The 16,496-nt window shown below is 38.5% G+C and overlaps 1 protein-coding gene and 1 long non-coding RNA gene across 2 annotated transcripts in view; one reads left to right on the forward strand and one right to left on the reverse strand.

Moving 5' to 3' along the window:
* LOC122661433 overlaps positions 1–16,496 on the reverse strand; it is a 30,615-nt gene that overhangs the window by 4,005 nt on the left and 10,114 nt on the right. Inside the window, exon 2 of the long non-coding RNA XR_006332885.1 lies at positions 8,554–8,564. This is a non-coding gene — a long non-coding RNA (uncharacterized LOC122661433). The remainder of the gene's footprint in view (positions 1–8,553; positions 8,565–16,496) is intronic.
* On the forward strand, positions 4,629–6,292 carry LOC122661431 (syntaxin-112-like). Its single transcript, XM_043856815.1, has 3 exons — positions 4,629–4,801; positions 5,004–5,069; positions 5,148–6,292. Exon 3 carries the CDS (start codon positions 5,177–5,179, stop codon positions 6,071–6,073), a length of 897 nt encoding a protein of 298 aa, XP_043712750.1. The 5' UTR covers positions 4,629–4,801; positions 5,004–5,069; positions 5,148–5,176; the 3' UTR covers positions 6,074–6,292.

Consider the following 16,496-nt stretch of genomic DNA (forward strand, 5'->3'; position numbering starts at 1 on the left):
CTTGCGGCACACTCTGGTTCGAGTAAAGAGTCGAAATCCTAAATGGTAACACCCTTGAGAGATGGATGTTTTCCTTTTTTTTTTACCGGGCAATACTTTTTTCAATTGGTACAAAAAATGGTAGAAACAATTGGTTTCTACAAATCTGTTACATTTCACATAAATGATCATAAATTTTGATTTATGGTATAAAAAACTCATGAAACAAAACAAATTGATCAAACGATTTTTTGGGTATACAGAAACACTAGAAACATAAGATTATCAAACGGTACCCAAGTCTATCCATGTCCTCTTCACTCATCCTTTCCAACACTACAAAATAGCATAGTTACTATAACTACCCACTCATTCCCCTAGATTTTTCTCCCTTACATCCGACTACCGTATATAGACTAATGTTAAACTCCCTACTACTAATAAATTAATAACCCTCATACCTACATAATAACTTATCTAATTAATAATGATATGATAAGCCTAATTACTATTAGCCATGCAAGCCTAATGTACGGTTCTCCAAGATGGATACGTAACAACATGGTTGTGGATCATACACACAAAAACTTTTGTCCTTTTAATGATCATGCATTATGAATAGTTATGTACACAATCATTGGATGAGGGATGAGAGTTTACGGTGCACCTTCGTCATTCCCATCTGACGATTACAATATGCATGATCGTGCATCACACACAATCGTGCACAAAACCTCTCATCTTTTTGAATGAAAATTTTTCTTCGTACTAATAGATTTCATATTCATTCGAATGCTCCAAAGGAAGTTTTACAAACCCATTACTTTACTACATATTCTCTTCTCGTTTTTTTGCTTCTTTTTTTTTTTTTTTTTTTTTTTTTTTTAAATTTTTTTTTATTTCATCTACATGTTTTACTTTTTTTTTAAGCAAAACAATGGAAAAAGTCTTGTACCGATAGATCATATGGATATGGTTGAAATAAAGCTCTTAAAACTTCACGTGGCCTAGGGTCAATCTTCATCTATTTTTTTTAGTAGGAAAATATTTTATTCATAGTTAATATCTAAAACACATAGAAAGAAAAGAACACATCTCCAAAATCCATGGAATAGAATTTGACTAAACCGTCGTACATGTCATCAACAGAGCCTTCCAAACTAGGGAGACAACCACACTGTTAATCTCCTTTGAAACAAAGTTAAAATTACAAGCAACAAAGTATGAAGATAAAAACTGAAAGTCTTCAGTTTAAGGGTGTTAGTTTGGAATCAAAACCAACCCTATCGAACTGTACCGTATATAGAAAATTGAAGCTTTCTTGGTTCGTTAAGGTATCAGATTCTCAACCAAAAACTTCGGAATGTACAAATCCATACCGAATTATCTACTTTTGTACCAAACCGAGACTATATGTGTTATTGACTTATCTTGTTTACATATATATAGTATACTTATATAATAATATAACGTTAAGTTGCAAAAAGTTTCTACCAAACAAAAAAAGATGTAAAGAGTAAAGACAGCTTACAATAAATGTATAAAGACAAAGTGAAGTTAACTTATTTCATATCAAATAAGAAACTAATAATATGTATTGAAACTGTATTTCACACAAGACTGTCAAGACCACACACAACTACAGATACTTCGAATAAGAACCCGTATTTCATACCAAATAAGAAACCATTATATATATTGAATAAAAAACATAGTGAATTGGTACGATATTGATATTAAAAATGAAGTTTGTGTTTGGTACGGTACAATTTTGGTATTTACTTTCTATCTTTTTGTACTTAATCAAAACCTTAACCAATTCCTAATACTGTATTGATTGACACCCTTGCATCTATTTATCCGAGTATTCCACATACCAAAACAAAGTTGCCTTCTTTTGGGGGGAAGGGAAGGGAGAGCTGGCCTAGTGGTCCATCCGTCCATTTTGGGCATAATATCTGTCACATGGTAGATCAGTTATGGCCTTGAGTACAAGTAAAACATATGGTACCTTGATTACATATAGTATGAAGTTTTTGAAGATTCTTTACATTATGAAATAGGTTGTAACAGTTGAAATGTGGTCACTCTAGATCATGCCAACCCTTTTTTTCCAATGGTTGGATTTTTCAAATTATCATTCCATGTGGCACATTAGGCCGCCAATGTAGGGAAGCTTCCCTGTAGGGGTATCAAACTGTCGGGTTGAATCGGTTTTGATTTGGGAATGAGTGAAACAAAAACCAAATTGTTAAAGAATTTTGGTTTTCAATCAGTTTTGATTTCGGTCCAGTATGATTTCAGTTTTTAGTATCGAGTTTTTTATTTTTGCCAATAGTATCGGGTTAATACCAGATTACTTAAGAAAAATTCGGTAAAAACACTTTAAATCATTTTCCCAAATCAAACAACTAAACAACCAAGAAAAGGAAATTGATTTGATGTGTTTTTCTTTTTTGGTATGAAAGGAATTTATTGAATAAAAGAGCCATAAAAGAATTTAATTTGATGTGTTCATGTTGTAATCACAACAAGATGACTGAATTGCAAGGGGAAGATAACTAATATTGAAATCAATAGATAAATAGAATTTGTAACAAAATAATTATTACAAATCAAATCATTGTTTATCATTACAAGGGGAAGAATGAAGATAACTAATATTAAAATAAAAAAAATAAGAAAGTAACTAATATTTAAATCACAAAATGAACCCTACTATCAAATCATTCATTTAAATGTCCAACTAATTTTGTATAGTGAACAAGAAAATAAATGGAAGCATTGTTACATACCAATTGACATATAACAACTTCCCATACAACCAAAAATTTTCTCACTAATATTGAAATCAATAGATAATTAATTCACTTATTCATAACCTCATACTAAATGGTTTTTATATCGATTTCATTTGGTTTGATTTTCAATTTGGATATTGATCGATTCGGTATGATCCAGTTTTCAACCAATCCCATCATACCCCAATCCAAAACCAATCCAATAAAGTTTTGTTCAATACTGTTTGGTCCAGATTTTTTGATCGATCAAAATCTTCACATATGAACTATGAAACGCAATATAAGGTTGTAAATAGACCGGAAAAGCTGCCAATTGCTTAGTGCAGCTGGCAATGGTGATGTTTGTTGAAGTAGTGTGTTGTTGGCATGTCTCGTGTTCCAGAATACCTCTCAGGCCCTTGATAGGAACAGGAATGTTTATCCGTTGCTGTAACTAGAGTGCTACTGTGCGCATCGTGCGACGCAGCAGCGGCCATGTGTGCACAGCAGGCCCCACTGTGCACACATGGTCGCTATTACGCCGCACGATGCGCACAGCAGCGCTCCAGTTACAGAAGCAGATAAAGGTCCATAGGAACAAACTTAAAAATCCGTATCCGATAAAATATCTATTAAATATGCAAATTTTCACTCCATATCTTTATCCATTTAATAACAGTATATAGGATTATTTTTCGGATATATTCATTTAGGGAAAAAGTTCTCTGTCCGAGAGTGTGGCCTACGCCAGCAGTCCCATGAGTCTATCTCTCTCCTCCCCATGTGAAAAGACACCTCTGCCCCCTTGTTTTAAGGAGGAGAGAGATAGACACATGGGAGTGCTGGCGTAGGCCACACTCCTGTACCGAAAACTGCTTCCCATTCATTTAATAGAAGCTTCTCATATTGATCGGATTATAATATGCATCCACTGCATATCATCACTAGTAACATTAATAGAAAATTCTCAAATTAATAAGATAAACCATGACAGAAAAAAGATATTAGAAATTAAAATTAGTTCTAACATCCAATTTCTATATTCCATCAACCATTCCCTAGTTGATGACCTCATAAAATAAATAAATAAATGCATATAGATGAATAGTTGATGTATTATATGTCATATATTAATCATAGATTATACAATTTATATGCAAATTTAAGTGGAGAAAATTATATTTACAATTTATATGCATATTTTAGAGGAGAAAATTATATTTAAATGTCTGCCCTCTATTGTACAAGGTTGATAATATCCCTATATTGTTGCATGAGACCCATCTGCGCACCATTTGAACGGCTGGCTCGTTCAAGGGAGACTCAATATCCCTTGATTGCGGTTGAAGCAATATCGTCTCCTCAATCATATATCCTGTTCATGACATGTATTTCCATGTATGTTTATGCATGTCTATGGTGCTCCTACCACTATTGTGCGCTCTCTCATAGTCTTAAGACATTCAAAAGAGTTTCATGGGATTTAAATCCTAATATGTCCTAGTGAAAAGGTTCTTTGAGCTGTTGAGGTAGATATCCTACCTCTGCCTACATCTATTCTTTCTCATATAAAATGATCTTGTTGCCCTCCAATTTATTATATCATTTTTTGGATCTGATGTGGGTCTCACCATGTGGATGCCATCTGAATGGTTGGAACCCATTCGTATACGTTCATGTCCGAGAATGGGAACCCGCCTCGATTTATTCTTACTAACACTGGTCCAGCCGTCCAGGTCCACACCATAAAATATCTGACGTTGACGGTTGACCCAATACTTTAAACGGCTCTTTCTTTTAAATTTTTCAAATTCGAAAAAGGAGAGAGTGCGAAACTAGAAATGGAACGAGCAATCGCGATCCTTCATATCCTGCTTTAATAAGTCTCCCCAAGAAGAAAGACTTCATTCATCTCACTAAAACCCTTCAATTGTTCTTTTTTTCCCCCCACCTCGATCACCGATCCCAAACATTCTGTGTCAGGGAAAGGTGTCGTCTTCTCCGCAGTAATTACACAGAGCAGAAGCATCAGTTTCTTCAAGGTCTCATACGGACCCACCTTCCGTTCCATTTCTTGTACTTTTTGTTTCTGTTATTGTTTCGTTATTTTTTGCTCACTAGTGTTATTTGAAACCCATTTACTTCGATTATTATCGTGAGTTCTCTCTGGTGTTTCTTTAAATTTGATCTGCACGGTTTCCTAACTCTTCTTTATTTGATTCTTAACTGAATCGTTTGGTTTAGATCTCTTGAAGGAGAAATTAGAGTTCATACAGGGAAGATTTTGAGGAGACGAAAAATCCGATTCTGGTAATGTTGACAATGATTTTCCTAGTGTCTTATGGGTCATTTCTTGGTTCTTTCTGATCTCATAAATCTTCTTCGCAGATGTTCTTGCTTTATAGGTGCAAATCAAGATGAACGATCTTATGACAAAATCGTTTCTCAGTTATGTGGAATTGAAGAAACAGGCGATGAAGGACCTTGAAGCAGGGCCTGACATTGAGATGGGGCAGCTCGGCCCCACGGATGAAGAGAATCTGGTCCACTTCTTCGAAGAGGTTAGTGCAATCAAGGCTGAGATGGAAGGGATCACTAATCTACTCTTTGATCTTCAAGGTCTGAATGAAGAGACAAAAACCACTCACAGCGCTAAAGTTCTTCGAGGGCTAAGAGACAGGATGGACTCAGACATGGTGAATGTCCTTCGCAAGGCAAAAATCATCAAATCACGATTGGAAGCTCTTGACCAATCCAACAAAACCAACCGCAATATATCAGCAGCATATGGAGAAGGAAGCCCAGTTGATCGAACAAGGATCTCAGTCACAAACGGCTTGAGAACCAAACTAAGGGATATGATGAACAAATTCCAGTCCCTGAGAGAAAAGATCGATTCAGATTACAAAGAAGGTCTGAAGAGGAGGTACTTCAATGCTACAGGTGAGGTCCCTAGTGAGGAGGTAATCGAGAAGATGATGAAAGGGGGTGAGCAAGTTCAGGTGTTTCAAGGAAAGACAGACTTGAATTTGGAGAATCAGGAGAGGGAGGAGACCGTGAGGCAGATAAAGAGAAGCTTGACAGAGCTCCATCAGGTCTTTCTTGATATGGCTGTTTTGGTTGAGACACAGACCGAACAGATAGATAATATAGAACAGCATTTAGCCCGTGCAGGTGATTTTATCAGTGGTGGGACGAACCAACTCATTTATGCTAACAAGATGAAGAGGAAAAGAAGGAAATGGTTATATTGGGTTTGGGCTCTGCTGCTGATCATTGTTTTGGTGTGCCTCATTGTGTCTCTAAGTTCTTGAGGAGAGTGCAGTTTTAATGGTTGAGACTTTCTAACTGATTTTTTTATTTTTTTTTTTCTGGCATTTATCTGATTAAAGTTAGAGAAGATGATGCCTTGCAGTAAGGAGTTTAATTTTGCCTGTAAATACATCTTTTACTTTGTGCTCTCCCGGGTGCTTTTCTTCTTGGCGAATGTATTTAGCTTTAACTGCCAATTTGAGATTAAATTCATACCTGCAGTACTATACTTGTGTCAATTAATAGAGATTTGTTTCTTCATCTGTGTTCATGATCCTTAGTTGCTCACCACATTAGAACTAGGTTAAATGGTATATTCAGATTTCAGACACCTGAGATTTAAATTGAGGCAGGTCATGAACTTGGGTAAGGTTAATCGAACAGCAATGATCCTGCAGGAAGGCTGGTGCAAAAAAGGGTCATGAAACTCACCAGGCTGCCGTTCAATCAGCTTGCATGGCGGTGTTGTCCACGAATTTTTTATGTGGAATGGGTCATGGGTCTCACTTACAAGCAGAAGAGATTTATCTCGTGGGGCAGAATTTCAGAGAGACTCAGACAGGAAGAATATGTCACTGAAACTAGAGATTTTTTTACTTGATCTGGAGGATAAGAAACTGCAATCCATTAGCAAAGTGAGAAGTTAGCCTTGTGTATGGCCTCATTAGTACTGAGGCAGGAACAGTTATCAAATTAGAGTGTGAGAGACGGCCACACAGCAGCAAAGCCCGTTTCTAAAATTTAGTCTCATCAAATTATCATGCGAGATAGGACTCACTTCCATCTTTTCAGAGATGGAAACTGCTCATGTGAGGATTACTGATGAAGAGGATAAAGAAAGATTGATACACTAATTTCGTAGCCCATTAATGTCTTATTAGAATAAACAGAACCAAAATATTAGTTAAGAGGTACATGAATGCGTAACTAGTAACAACATTATTCTGAACTTGAATTTCCAGATTCTCCATCTCAAGCTAGAATATCAGCTCCTGATCCAGCTTTGCTTCAGCTAATACTAAGATGCTGCTCTGCTGCCCATGACTGCTCAGGTTTAAGTTGAAATTTTCCAATCTGTAGTAGGATAAAAACCCAAATTAACTTCCAGAAGAATCCAGCAGAAAGTGTGTTGAATAATAGAAAGTCCCGTGCCTGAAGTACACAAGGTCTTTCTCTTTTTTCTTTGGATGAAATAGAAGGCCTTTCTCTTAATGATATAGAACCATCAACTGCAATGGTCTAGTGGGCATGACACCTCTTGCAGGGGCGATTGCCAAAATTTTCCAGGAGTCAAGGTTGGAAAACTCAAAAGTTGAACCAAGAAGTTGTGGTACAACATAATGCACACAAAATTCTGTTCCAATCACGATTATCCTTAAAAAAATTGTGCCCATCATGGAGGGCAAGGAATAAACAATGGAACCAGGAAGCAAAAGAAATTATCAGTAGATTCAATACCTTAGCATTTTCAACACAAACAAAATCCTTGTAGCAATGTTCCATCCGCAAATGAGGGTTCCACAGAACACAATCTGACCAACTGCACATACAAGAAAGGTGTTTAAGAGAATAAAAACAAGATCTTTTTCCCTGTTCTTTTAGAGAAACTTTACAGGTTAAAATAAGTAAAAGACAAAGAGTTGTATTCACATACTTGGAATTCTTGATGGTTATCTTATCACCTAACCCATTGTCAAGTTGTACCTCATTGGGAGCATTGAGGTAAATGCAATCGACAAATCCTGGATAAGTAATCATCTCCCTGAATTATGGAAAACCACTCAGAAGCTACAAAAAAATTCTTCTACATTTACAGTAAGACCTGAAATTATTAATGTAGCAATAAAATTCATCCTATTCATGCAGAACTAAGTGCTTCCACATGATTATTCATCCATGAAAATGAGTAGCTTGGTTTGCTTGTAGAACTTGTGAGTTTTACAGTACTATTATTATTATTATTAGGGCAACAGATATCTAGTTGGTCGCTTGGTCTCTACACAAGTGTCTGGGCCAATGGGTGAGCACGCTTGGGTATCTACCCAGGGGGCAGAGGTGTCATCTCATGGTGCCCTGTGAGAGGGCGTAGGAAACACCACCAAGTAGAGATTTTTTCCCCTTATAATTCTTAGGGGAAAATAAAACTGCCAGGCTGTGTGGCTCCTGTGTCTAGACACAGGAAGGGTGAAATGACTGCCCCACCCCCCGTGAAATGAAAAATCCCACCCATGTTGGATGCCTCAGCATGCGCTCTCGTTGGCCCCTGTGCTGGTGCAGGGGCCACGCAGCTTGGCAGCTATCCCCCTCCCTTATTATCATTAGTTCTTAGTGCATCATGTCTAGAGTGTTGGGGATGAATGTGCGACAACGAGGAAGAAACCAAGCAAACAATCACACGCAACATGAAGAATTTAACATGGTTCGACACGAATGCCTACATCCATCCGAGAGAACCAGGGATTTTTCACTAAGCCATAAAAACTCTCTACACCACTCTCCACCTCACAACATGATCTCCTTTGTTTGTATCTAGGGTTTTCCCATAGAGACAATATATAGGAAACCCTAAAACTCCTAATCCTCACAAAATTACAAATTTACGCCTATACATGTAATGGACCCAAAACCCGACTCAAACATATATAGGCCCAATAATAATTATGTGGACCTACCCAAACCGGCATGGCCCACACCCCCGCCCAAGGTTCCCAACACAGCTCCTCACCGCACGATGTGATGTGGCTCCACCTCTCCTATCGCTACAACCCAATCAGAGAGATCATCGCCAGTCACAAAATCTGAAGTGAAAGATACCCGCTTCTTTCCAGACCCCTGCATGTATTCATAGCCTGAATTGTTTGCAGCCTTCGTCGTCCATCTGTACCACTTGCTTGAGTTCCAATGGTAGCTCCACCCATTTCAACACTCCTTATAAGTCCATACAAATTCCCAATCATCCGTCCCTGCATCACAACCATGGCCTCTCTAGAGACCCTAAGAACTCCAGCTTCAAATGAGCATCTAAAACCTCTCGAATCCAGTGTTCTCAATGAAATCAAATTCTTTCTATAAATTCCAGTCAAAGTTTGCACAATCCCATCAAACATGCGTATCTGTACAATCCCGATCCCAACAATCTTGCTTTTAACATTATTTGCCATTTTGACCGTACCACTATCACATTCATGATATGTAGCAAACTGATCCTTCACTGAACACATATGAAATGAACAATCATAATATAAAATTCCACTATAAAGTTTTCGCAGATGATGAAATAGTAAAAAGGATATCTCCATCACTTCAGGACCCTTCCATGATAGCAACACTGAATAATTTATCCATTTTCTTTCTTATCCTCTTTCTCCTTTTTATCTTCCTTACACCTTGGACAATTCCTCTTTAAATGACTTCCTCCTCATAATAATAAGTTACTTTGAGACCCTCTTTGAAAACTAATTGGATAAATTGAACTAAATGAGTGTCAATAAAGGCCTAATTTGATGCCAATTTTTTTGGTTTTATTTGGGTAATTGCAGAGGCCCCTATTCCAGTGAATGTGATATTGGCGATCGGGCACTCGGTTTTTGTGAAGGGAGATCATACAAACTTCGAGATAGAAGTTTCATTTGGGGTGGAGGCATCTGAGCTATATCCTGATGTGAAATACATTACCGTGGATGAATACCTCAATCAGTTTGTCTGAGAGTGGAACAGAACTCTTTCTCCGGATAGAGTTTGGTGTTCACTTTTCATAGTAACTATGAGTCAATAAATGTTTAGGTTGTTGCGTGATGGTCTGGACAGGGTCTATTGTTTTTGTTTGATTTCACAGGATATGTATAGCAATGTGGGATTTGATATGAATGAGATAATGATGGTTTGGTGGTGGACTAATACAGTAAATATGCTAGAAATTCTGAATTAAACAGATGGATTATTCTTGTTGTTTAATCTGTTTTTTAATTTATTTCTTCCTCTTTTAATGTGAAAATGGATGGGTTGTACGAGGGATGTTGACTTCCAACCCGAACTAGTCAATCTGATTGAAAACTGAACCCACCCGAACCCTTAACAGTTTTGCTTTGGTTTGTTTCTAGAATCCGGTAGAAACTGAACCACTATTAGGAGGAGTACATTGTGCATTAGGCTCCCACCATTGCAAGGTATGGGAGGGTCATAATGTTGGTAGCCTTACCCTTGCTTTACGGAGTGATTGAAAAACTGAACCACCACTGAGCATAATAAAACGTACCAAACCCAAAAAGTGATAATAATAACAAAAAAAAATCAAGTAATGATAAAAATCAGTTTTTTATTAATTGAATTGAGTTTTTCTTCAGCCATGGTGAATGCGAAGGAAATCCACTCACCATGCGGGTTCAAAAGCACAGGGGTTTTGGGAGGGTATTCTAGGAAATATATAAAATTCCTATAGGGGTTTGTTAACCCTAAGGCGAATCGATGAACGTTCCAGCTAGGTGTTTGAAAACTTTTTCTGTTTTTTCTGTATATGAAAAAGTGAATGAGATTAATAAAACAAGGGGATTATAGGAAGGATGAGAAAAGTGATTTTTGTAGACGACCAAATCATAGGACTTGAGCACTGGATTGCCAAAATTCAAAGCGTTGGCCTAGGCAGGCGTGTCGACGACAAGGGTCAAGCAGGTGTACTAACAAAAGGGAGAATTCAAGGGAACCTCCAAAATCTCTCAATGGAACTTAAACGGAGGTGGAGAGAGTGGGAGCAGCTTTGAGGAGAGAAGGGAGAAGAGAGATATTGTAGCGATCGGAGTTGGACATGATGCACGTCATCGAACGGTTGTAAGCGACTCCTGTGTAGTCCATCTCCATTGCTTTCACTATAAACTTCAATTTCACACTTTTCCTATAGAAAATTATCTCTTGCAATTCCCTGTCCGGTCTAGTTCCCTACTGCATGTAATAAGAGGGAGGTGCACCCCACCCGGGCAGAGTGTTTGGGCAAGGTGGAATGGTCATTGCGCCCCCGCCCCCCTCCCTTGTTAGGGCCACTAGGGAACTGGATGGGCGTGGAGTGCAGGGGATAAAGATCCTATTCCTCTTTTGCTCTTATCGGGATAGATTTCTATTATCCCCCTCCTTCCAGGTATGGCACATTCAAATCGATTAGAGAGAGAGAGAGAGAGAGAGAGAGAGAGAGAGAGAGAGGTGACACTTATCCTGCAATACTCTACAATTCCCGCACCCTATCCCGCTCTTCCTCATGCTGCCACTGCAATCCTTTTACCGTGTTTCTTAGGAGTGCAAGTTTGGCCCCGATGGCTCGACCCTACCCTAGCCTGCTTCTAAGCATGAACAAGGTCCTGGTTGAGATACCGCCTTGAACCTCGAGGGCGGGTTAGGGTTGGGAATTTCCGGTGTTGAGTCGGGCCGGGCCGGTTCAGGGTTGAGGCCTCAGGCTAAGCCAGACTTGACCCCATCTTCTTCTTATTCTTCTTCTTTTTCTTGTTTATTATTATTATTTTTTTTGTGGCGTTCATCTTCTTTTTTCTACTTCTTCTTTCTTCTTGTTCTTCTTCTTTCTCTTCTTCCTAGCTTGGTCAGCCCATATATCTCCCTTCCCCCCATGGTCAGGGCCAATCAAGGTTAGCAAAGCCCAACCCTGAGGGCAGGTTAGGGTTGGATTTGAGTCAGGGCCGGGCCAGGCCTGGGCCTAGCTAAGGGGACTCAACATTGAGCTAGGGTTTTAAAAGGCCCAACCCAAACCGACCCTATCACAACCCTAGTGTTCCTAATTAAAAAAAAAGTTTAACCCTCTCTTCCCCGACAAAATCCCACCCAAAAATATAGGATTTTGAAGAGGGATGGGAGTGAGAAAATTTCATTGCCACGTCAACCTACAATCCCCTTTATTTATGCATACTTGTCTCCTCATTTCTCCCCACCTCATCAACCAAACAAACATGGGGTTTGGTTGTTTTATGCAGAACTTGCAATTTTTTCCCACCCCACTCCTTTCCGACAAACTAATAGACCCTACAACGGAAAACCTGAATGGAACTGGCCCAAAACGAAAACTGAAATTGACAAACGGAATTTCACCTTTAACGTTACAGCTCGGTTGGCCCAAAACATGCCTAATACTAATTCAACCCGATTGGAATCGAAGTGAACCAACCAATAGAAGTGGTTGCAACTGGCCAGATTAAATTATGTTAACCAAAATAAAAAACACAATTAAATTATGCAATTACCAATGTATCCACTTCAGTCTTCAGCACATAAACGAAGGTGTACTCGTAGTCCATGGAGACCTATGAAAACCAAGTGTAGAATGGAGATTACCCAAGTAGTGGGAGGATACGTACACGTTGCTGTACAATGCTGGATGATGACATATCATCCGTAGTGGGGAGAAGAAGGGCTGATCGGAACTTCTTTACCACTACCGGAGGACTGATTTAGTATGTCAAGAGTCACTTTGGCTTGAGAAAGTGAAATAATAATTTTAGGCTGTGAAACCTATTTTAAAATTGATTTTTTTTTTGAAATATTTTTCAACAAACCTTATTTCTTTTCTTATATTCAATGGAAACTTATTATAGTTCGAAAGTTATGAATAAATAATAAATCTAGATTTTGGAAGTGAACCGGATCGGCATCAGATGAGGGTTCTTCGATGTCAACTCAACATCGAATGCAAGTTCATCAACACCTACTCCACATCAAATGTAAGTTCGTTGCCCACTCGACGTCAACAAGTGGGAAAATTATCCTCTTTTTTAAGCTTTGGAAAAAAAGGAGGGTTCAAATTTTCGGAGTATTATTATTGTTAAACATACCTAGATATAGAGAGTAAACAATAATTGAAATTGAAGGGCGGCTCCTTTATTTTAAGACCTCAGGTAGTCCACCTGTTTCACGCAAAACCTATACGATACCGTGTACAGCCTGTATGGGTTGTACTACATAAATTATTCCTGAAATTTCGTAAAAAATGAGTTTTTTTTACCATTTTATCCCTTATTCATACCATGCTATCAATATGATATTGGCACAGTATCGATGTCAATGACTAACAAAATCGACACATATCGTCCAATACAATAATAAAATAAAATCATAAACGATGCTCGAAACCATTTCCCCGACCCCACCCAAGCCCCTATTTCAAGAATTCCAACAATTCCAAACATAATGCAGCATTTCAATGGAGCCATCGGCAACCGCACTCATTTTCTTGGTTGTTGCTTCAAAATCTGGATTAACAAGGAAAAAAAAAATACTATTTCAGCATGATAACCAAATACTTTTCCCTTCCGAATCTAAGACACACCACACCAGGATTAGATCCAAAACGAAGAACTTCTCACCCAAAACTCACTAACAGCAAAAGAAAAGCTCCTGCAGAACTAACAAGCAACAGTGGAGTGGAAGACGGATACTCACCTCTTCCGTGGTGAAGATAAGATCCACCGGACAACAAACAAGTCCACAAACATAATTACATGAAAAGAAGATAAATGGCTAGAAATCAGAAAGAGAACAAGAGAGAGAAAGAAAGACAGAGATGGAGATAAAGATAGAGAGAAGAGAAAGAACAATTTGGGGAAGATAAAGAGGAACAAAGCGATTCCATTTTAAAAAGGGGGTTTGGGTCTTGGGGATAACATCCAGAGAAAAAGTAAAATTGCCTTCCGGTTCGTGCGTGGCGCGAGGTCATGTATGAGCCCAGGGGGTATTTAGTCGGCCTAAAGTCGGATATCCCTCCTATCTCCAAAAAAAAACAAAAAAAAGTAAAATTGCGCATTAGGAGAAACATCAACGGTTGGGGAACACCAAACTGGCTTATAATTGGAGCGTCGATATTTAATGGCAGGAGTTTCACATAGATCGCTGATGTGGATGGAACCCCCCCCCCCTTCTTTTAATTTCTTTTGGGTATACACGAGTTACCAAAAAGTTATGGGAAAATATCATCCCCCTCTTTTCTAAGTTTGCCTAATATCAATCCAGTACCCAAGTTTTCAAAAATGATTACTCCTTCTCCTATTTTATAAAGATTATATGAATCGTACCCTAAATATGTAACGCTGTTTAAAAAATATATGTAAGTACAAAATTACCCTTTTTAATATCTATTGAAAGCAGATGTTTTTCTTCCTTGCTTATGAAAAAATTATATTACACATTTTCCTTGTTTATGAAAAAACTATATTACCCTTTTATGTAGAGTTAAAAGGCAAAAACCTTTCTTCTCCCTTACAACAGCCTCTTTCTTTCTTCTCCGGCGAACACCACCACCGTCACACCTGCAAGTCTTCTTCTCCGGCGAAACCAGACCCAGTAATCTTGTTCCTTCCCTACGATGATGCGAAAAGATCCAGTTATCCTGTATGACGTGTTCTTCTTGGGTCCATGTAGCACCCAACCCAACCACCAAAATAGCGAGGCAATTGGTTTTGGATGCCACGGGGCAAAGTGGAATGCAGAACAACCGAGATAGTGATATGGCCATGGCTAAATAACTGTTGATCTACAAAATCCAAAATTCAGGTCTCAACAAGTGTGAAATTCCACTTTGCTAGTTCAATCCATCCATCCATCTAGAAAACCACCCATCCAACGCATGTCTCGCTCTATCCATCTAAGTCCATAGACCATACTCGTCTTCCTCTCCTCTGTCTCTGTGTGCGTGAAAGTTGTGAGTGATTACTAAACGTTCTAGATGACTTTCTAGGCTTTGATTCGTTCGCCTTTTTATTTTTTCATTATCGGCTCCTCTTCATTTTTCTGTTGAAGAAAGAAGATTGTTTTATGGATTTTTTTCCCGTTTCAACAAGAAAGTGGTAATCTGATTGTGATTGGATTGATTCCTGGAGTGGAACGAAAGGCGCCTGGATTGATTGAGACTCTGCAAGGCCGAGAATAGAGGGAGATCCGATGATGACTCTGCTTTGGGGGAATCAGGCGAGCCTGTCCCTGTTATATGATTCTCCTCCTGCTTGTTCTTCTTCTTTGATTATTTCTTCATTTTTATTGTTGCAGGTATGAAAAAAGGCTTTGGGTTTTGGGGAAAAACGATGGGTTTTGATTTTGAGAGTAAAACGATTAAAAAAAACAAAAAACAAAAAACAAAAAACAAAAACCTTTTGCTTGGGGGGAGAAACGATGCAAAAAGGGAATTTTGGGATTAGAGGGGTAAAAATAGAATTAAAATAAATTAAGGGTAATTTGAGGTTTTAGATAAATTGAACCTGTCCAGATCATCAATTAATGGCAGTTTTTAACGGTTAGAGTACGGTTGATATAATCTTTATAAAATAGGGAAGAGAGTAATCATTTTTGAACACTTGGGTACTGGATTTTTTTTTTTTTTTTTTGATAGAAATTTGGGTACTGCATCATTTTGTTCTCTCTCAAAAGTAGCCCATCTGAAGTATTACAAAGATCAACAATACTTCAGCCATGAGCTTTCACGCTTTTCATAATAAAGCTCCATTTACAAAGAAAAAGTCTGAAGTAGCCCTCCTATACTGAGAATCTGAGATACGATATGTTATAAAAAAAAATTAAAAACTTCTGTCTTTCTTTAGTTATTTAATTTAGTCAAACTGTAATTAGCATTAGTAAATTTTCTTAAATAAATAACGGATATTCAATAAGAAGATGGGGAAGAGTTGAACTAGATTGATTCAAAGATGCACAAGACTCTGAAAACTTAATTTGAATATAGTTCACAGGCAGATGAATTGGGCCTTTCGATTCTCGGTTAGTCGTCAGAACCTTGGCATATGGTTCTTGGCGGCTATCGATTGTTCGTCAGGAAGGGAAAGACTAGGGATTCAAATCCTCTACTGCCGAGTTGCCCGGCAGGACCTTATTGCTAAGACACAATAAGGCGGTAAATGACCGCCTTACCCCCATTGGGCAAGGCGCTCAGGCAGGGGTAAGGCGGCCATTCCTTGCATTGCTGTGTCTTGGTAGTAGGGTCCTGCCGAGAAGCTCGGCAGTAGAGGATCCAAATTGAAAGACTAGTGGCCACGCCCAATGTCAATGGAATGAAAATGTTCTCTGAGCCGGGGCACATGCTGCGTGCAAACGCATGGGAGTGTAGGAGAAATGACCACTCCATGCCCTTGAATGGTGGAAACGCCACTCCCATGTGTTTGGGCACAGCTTGTGTTGCGGCTCAAAGAACATAAACCTTAAATAAAAATAGATAATGGCAATTCGATAAATATTTTTTGGGCAAAATAACTGGTCGTGTGTTGTGGCGTGTACTTGCACTGAGACACTACAGGATACGAAATGACTGCCCCACCCCACATTAAAAGGCAGGGGTATGCCAATTATTTTGCACTTGATTTTGTTTGGGCACAAATACACACAACACATGACTAGGTGGCACTCGTTTTCCCTTTTTTTTTTTTTTCTTTTGCT

Source organism: Telopea speciosissima, chromosome 5 (genome assembly GCF_018873765.1).
Source record: "Telopea speciosissima isolate NSW1024214 ecotype Mountain lineage chromosome 5, Tspe_v1, whole genome shotgun sequence".
Lineage (NCBI taxonomy): Eukaryota > Viridiplantae > Streptophyta > Magnoliopsida > Proteales > Proteaceae > Telopea > Telopea speciosissima.

Coding starts and splice junctions, on each gene's coding strand:
- LOC122661431 (XM_043856815.1), top strand. CDS start 5,177: ATGAACGATCTTATGACAAAATCGTTTCTCAGTTATGTGGAATTGAAG.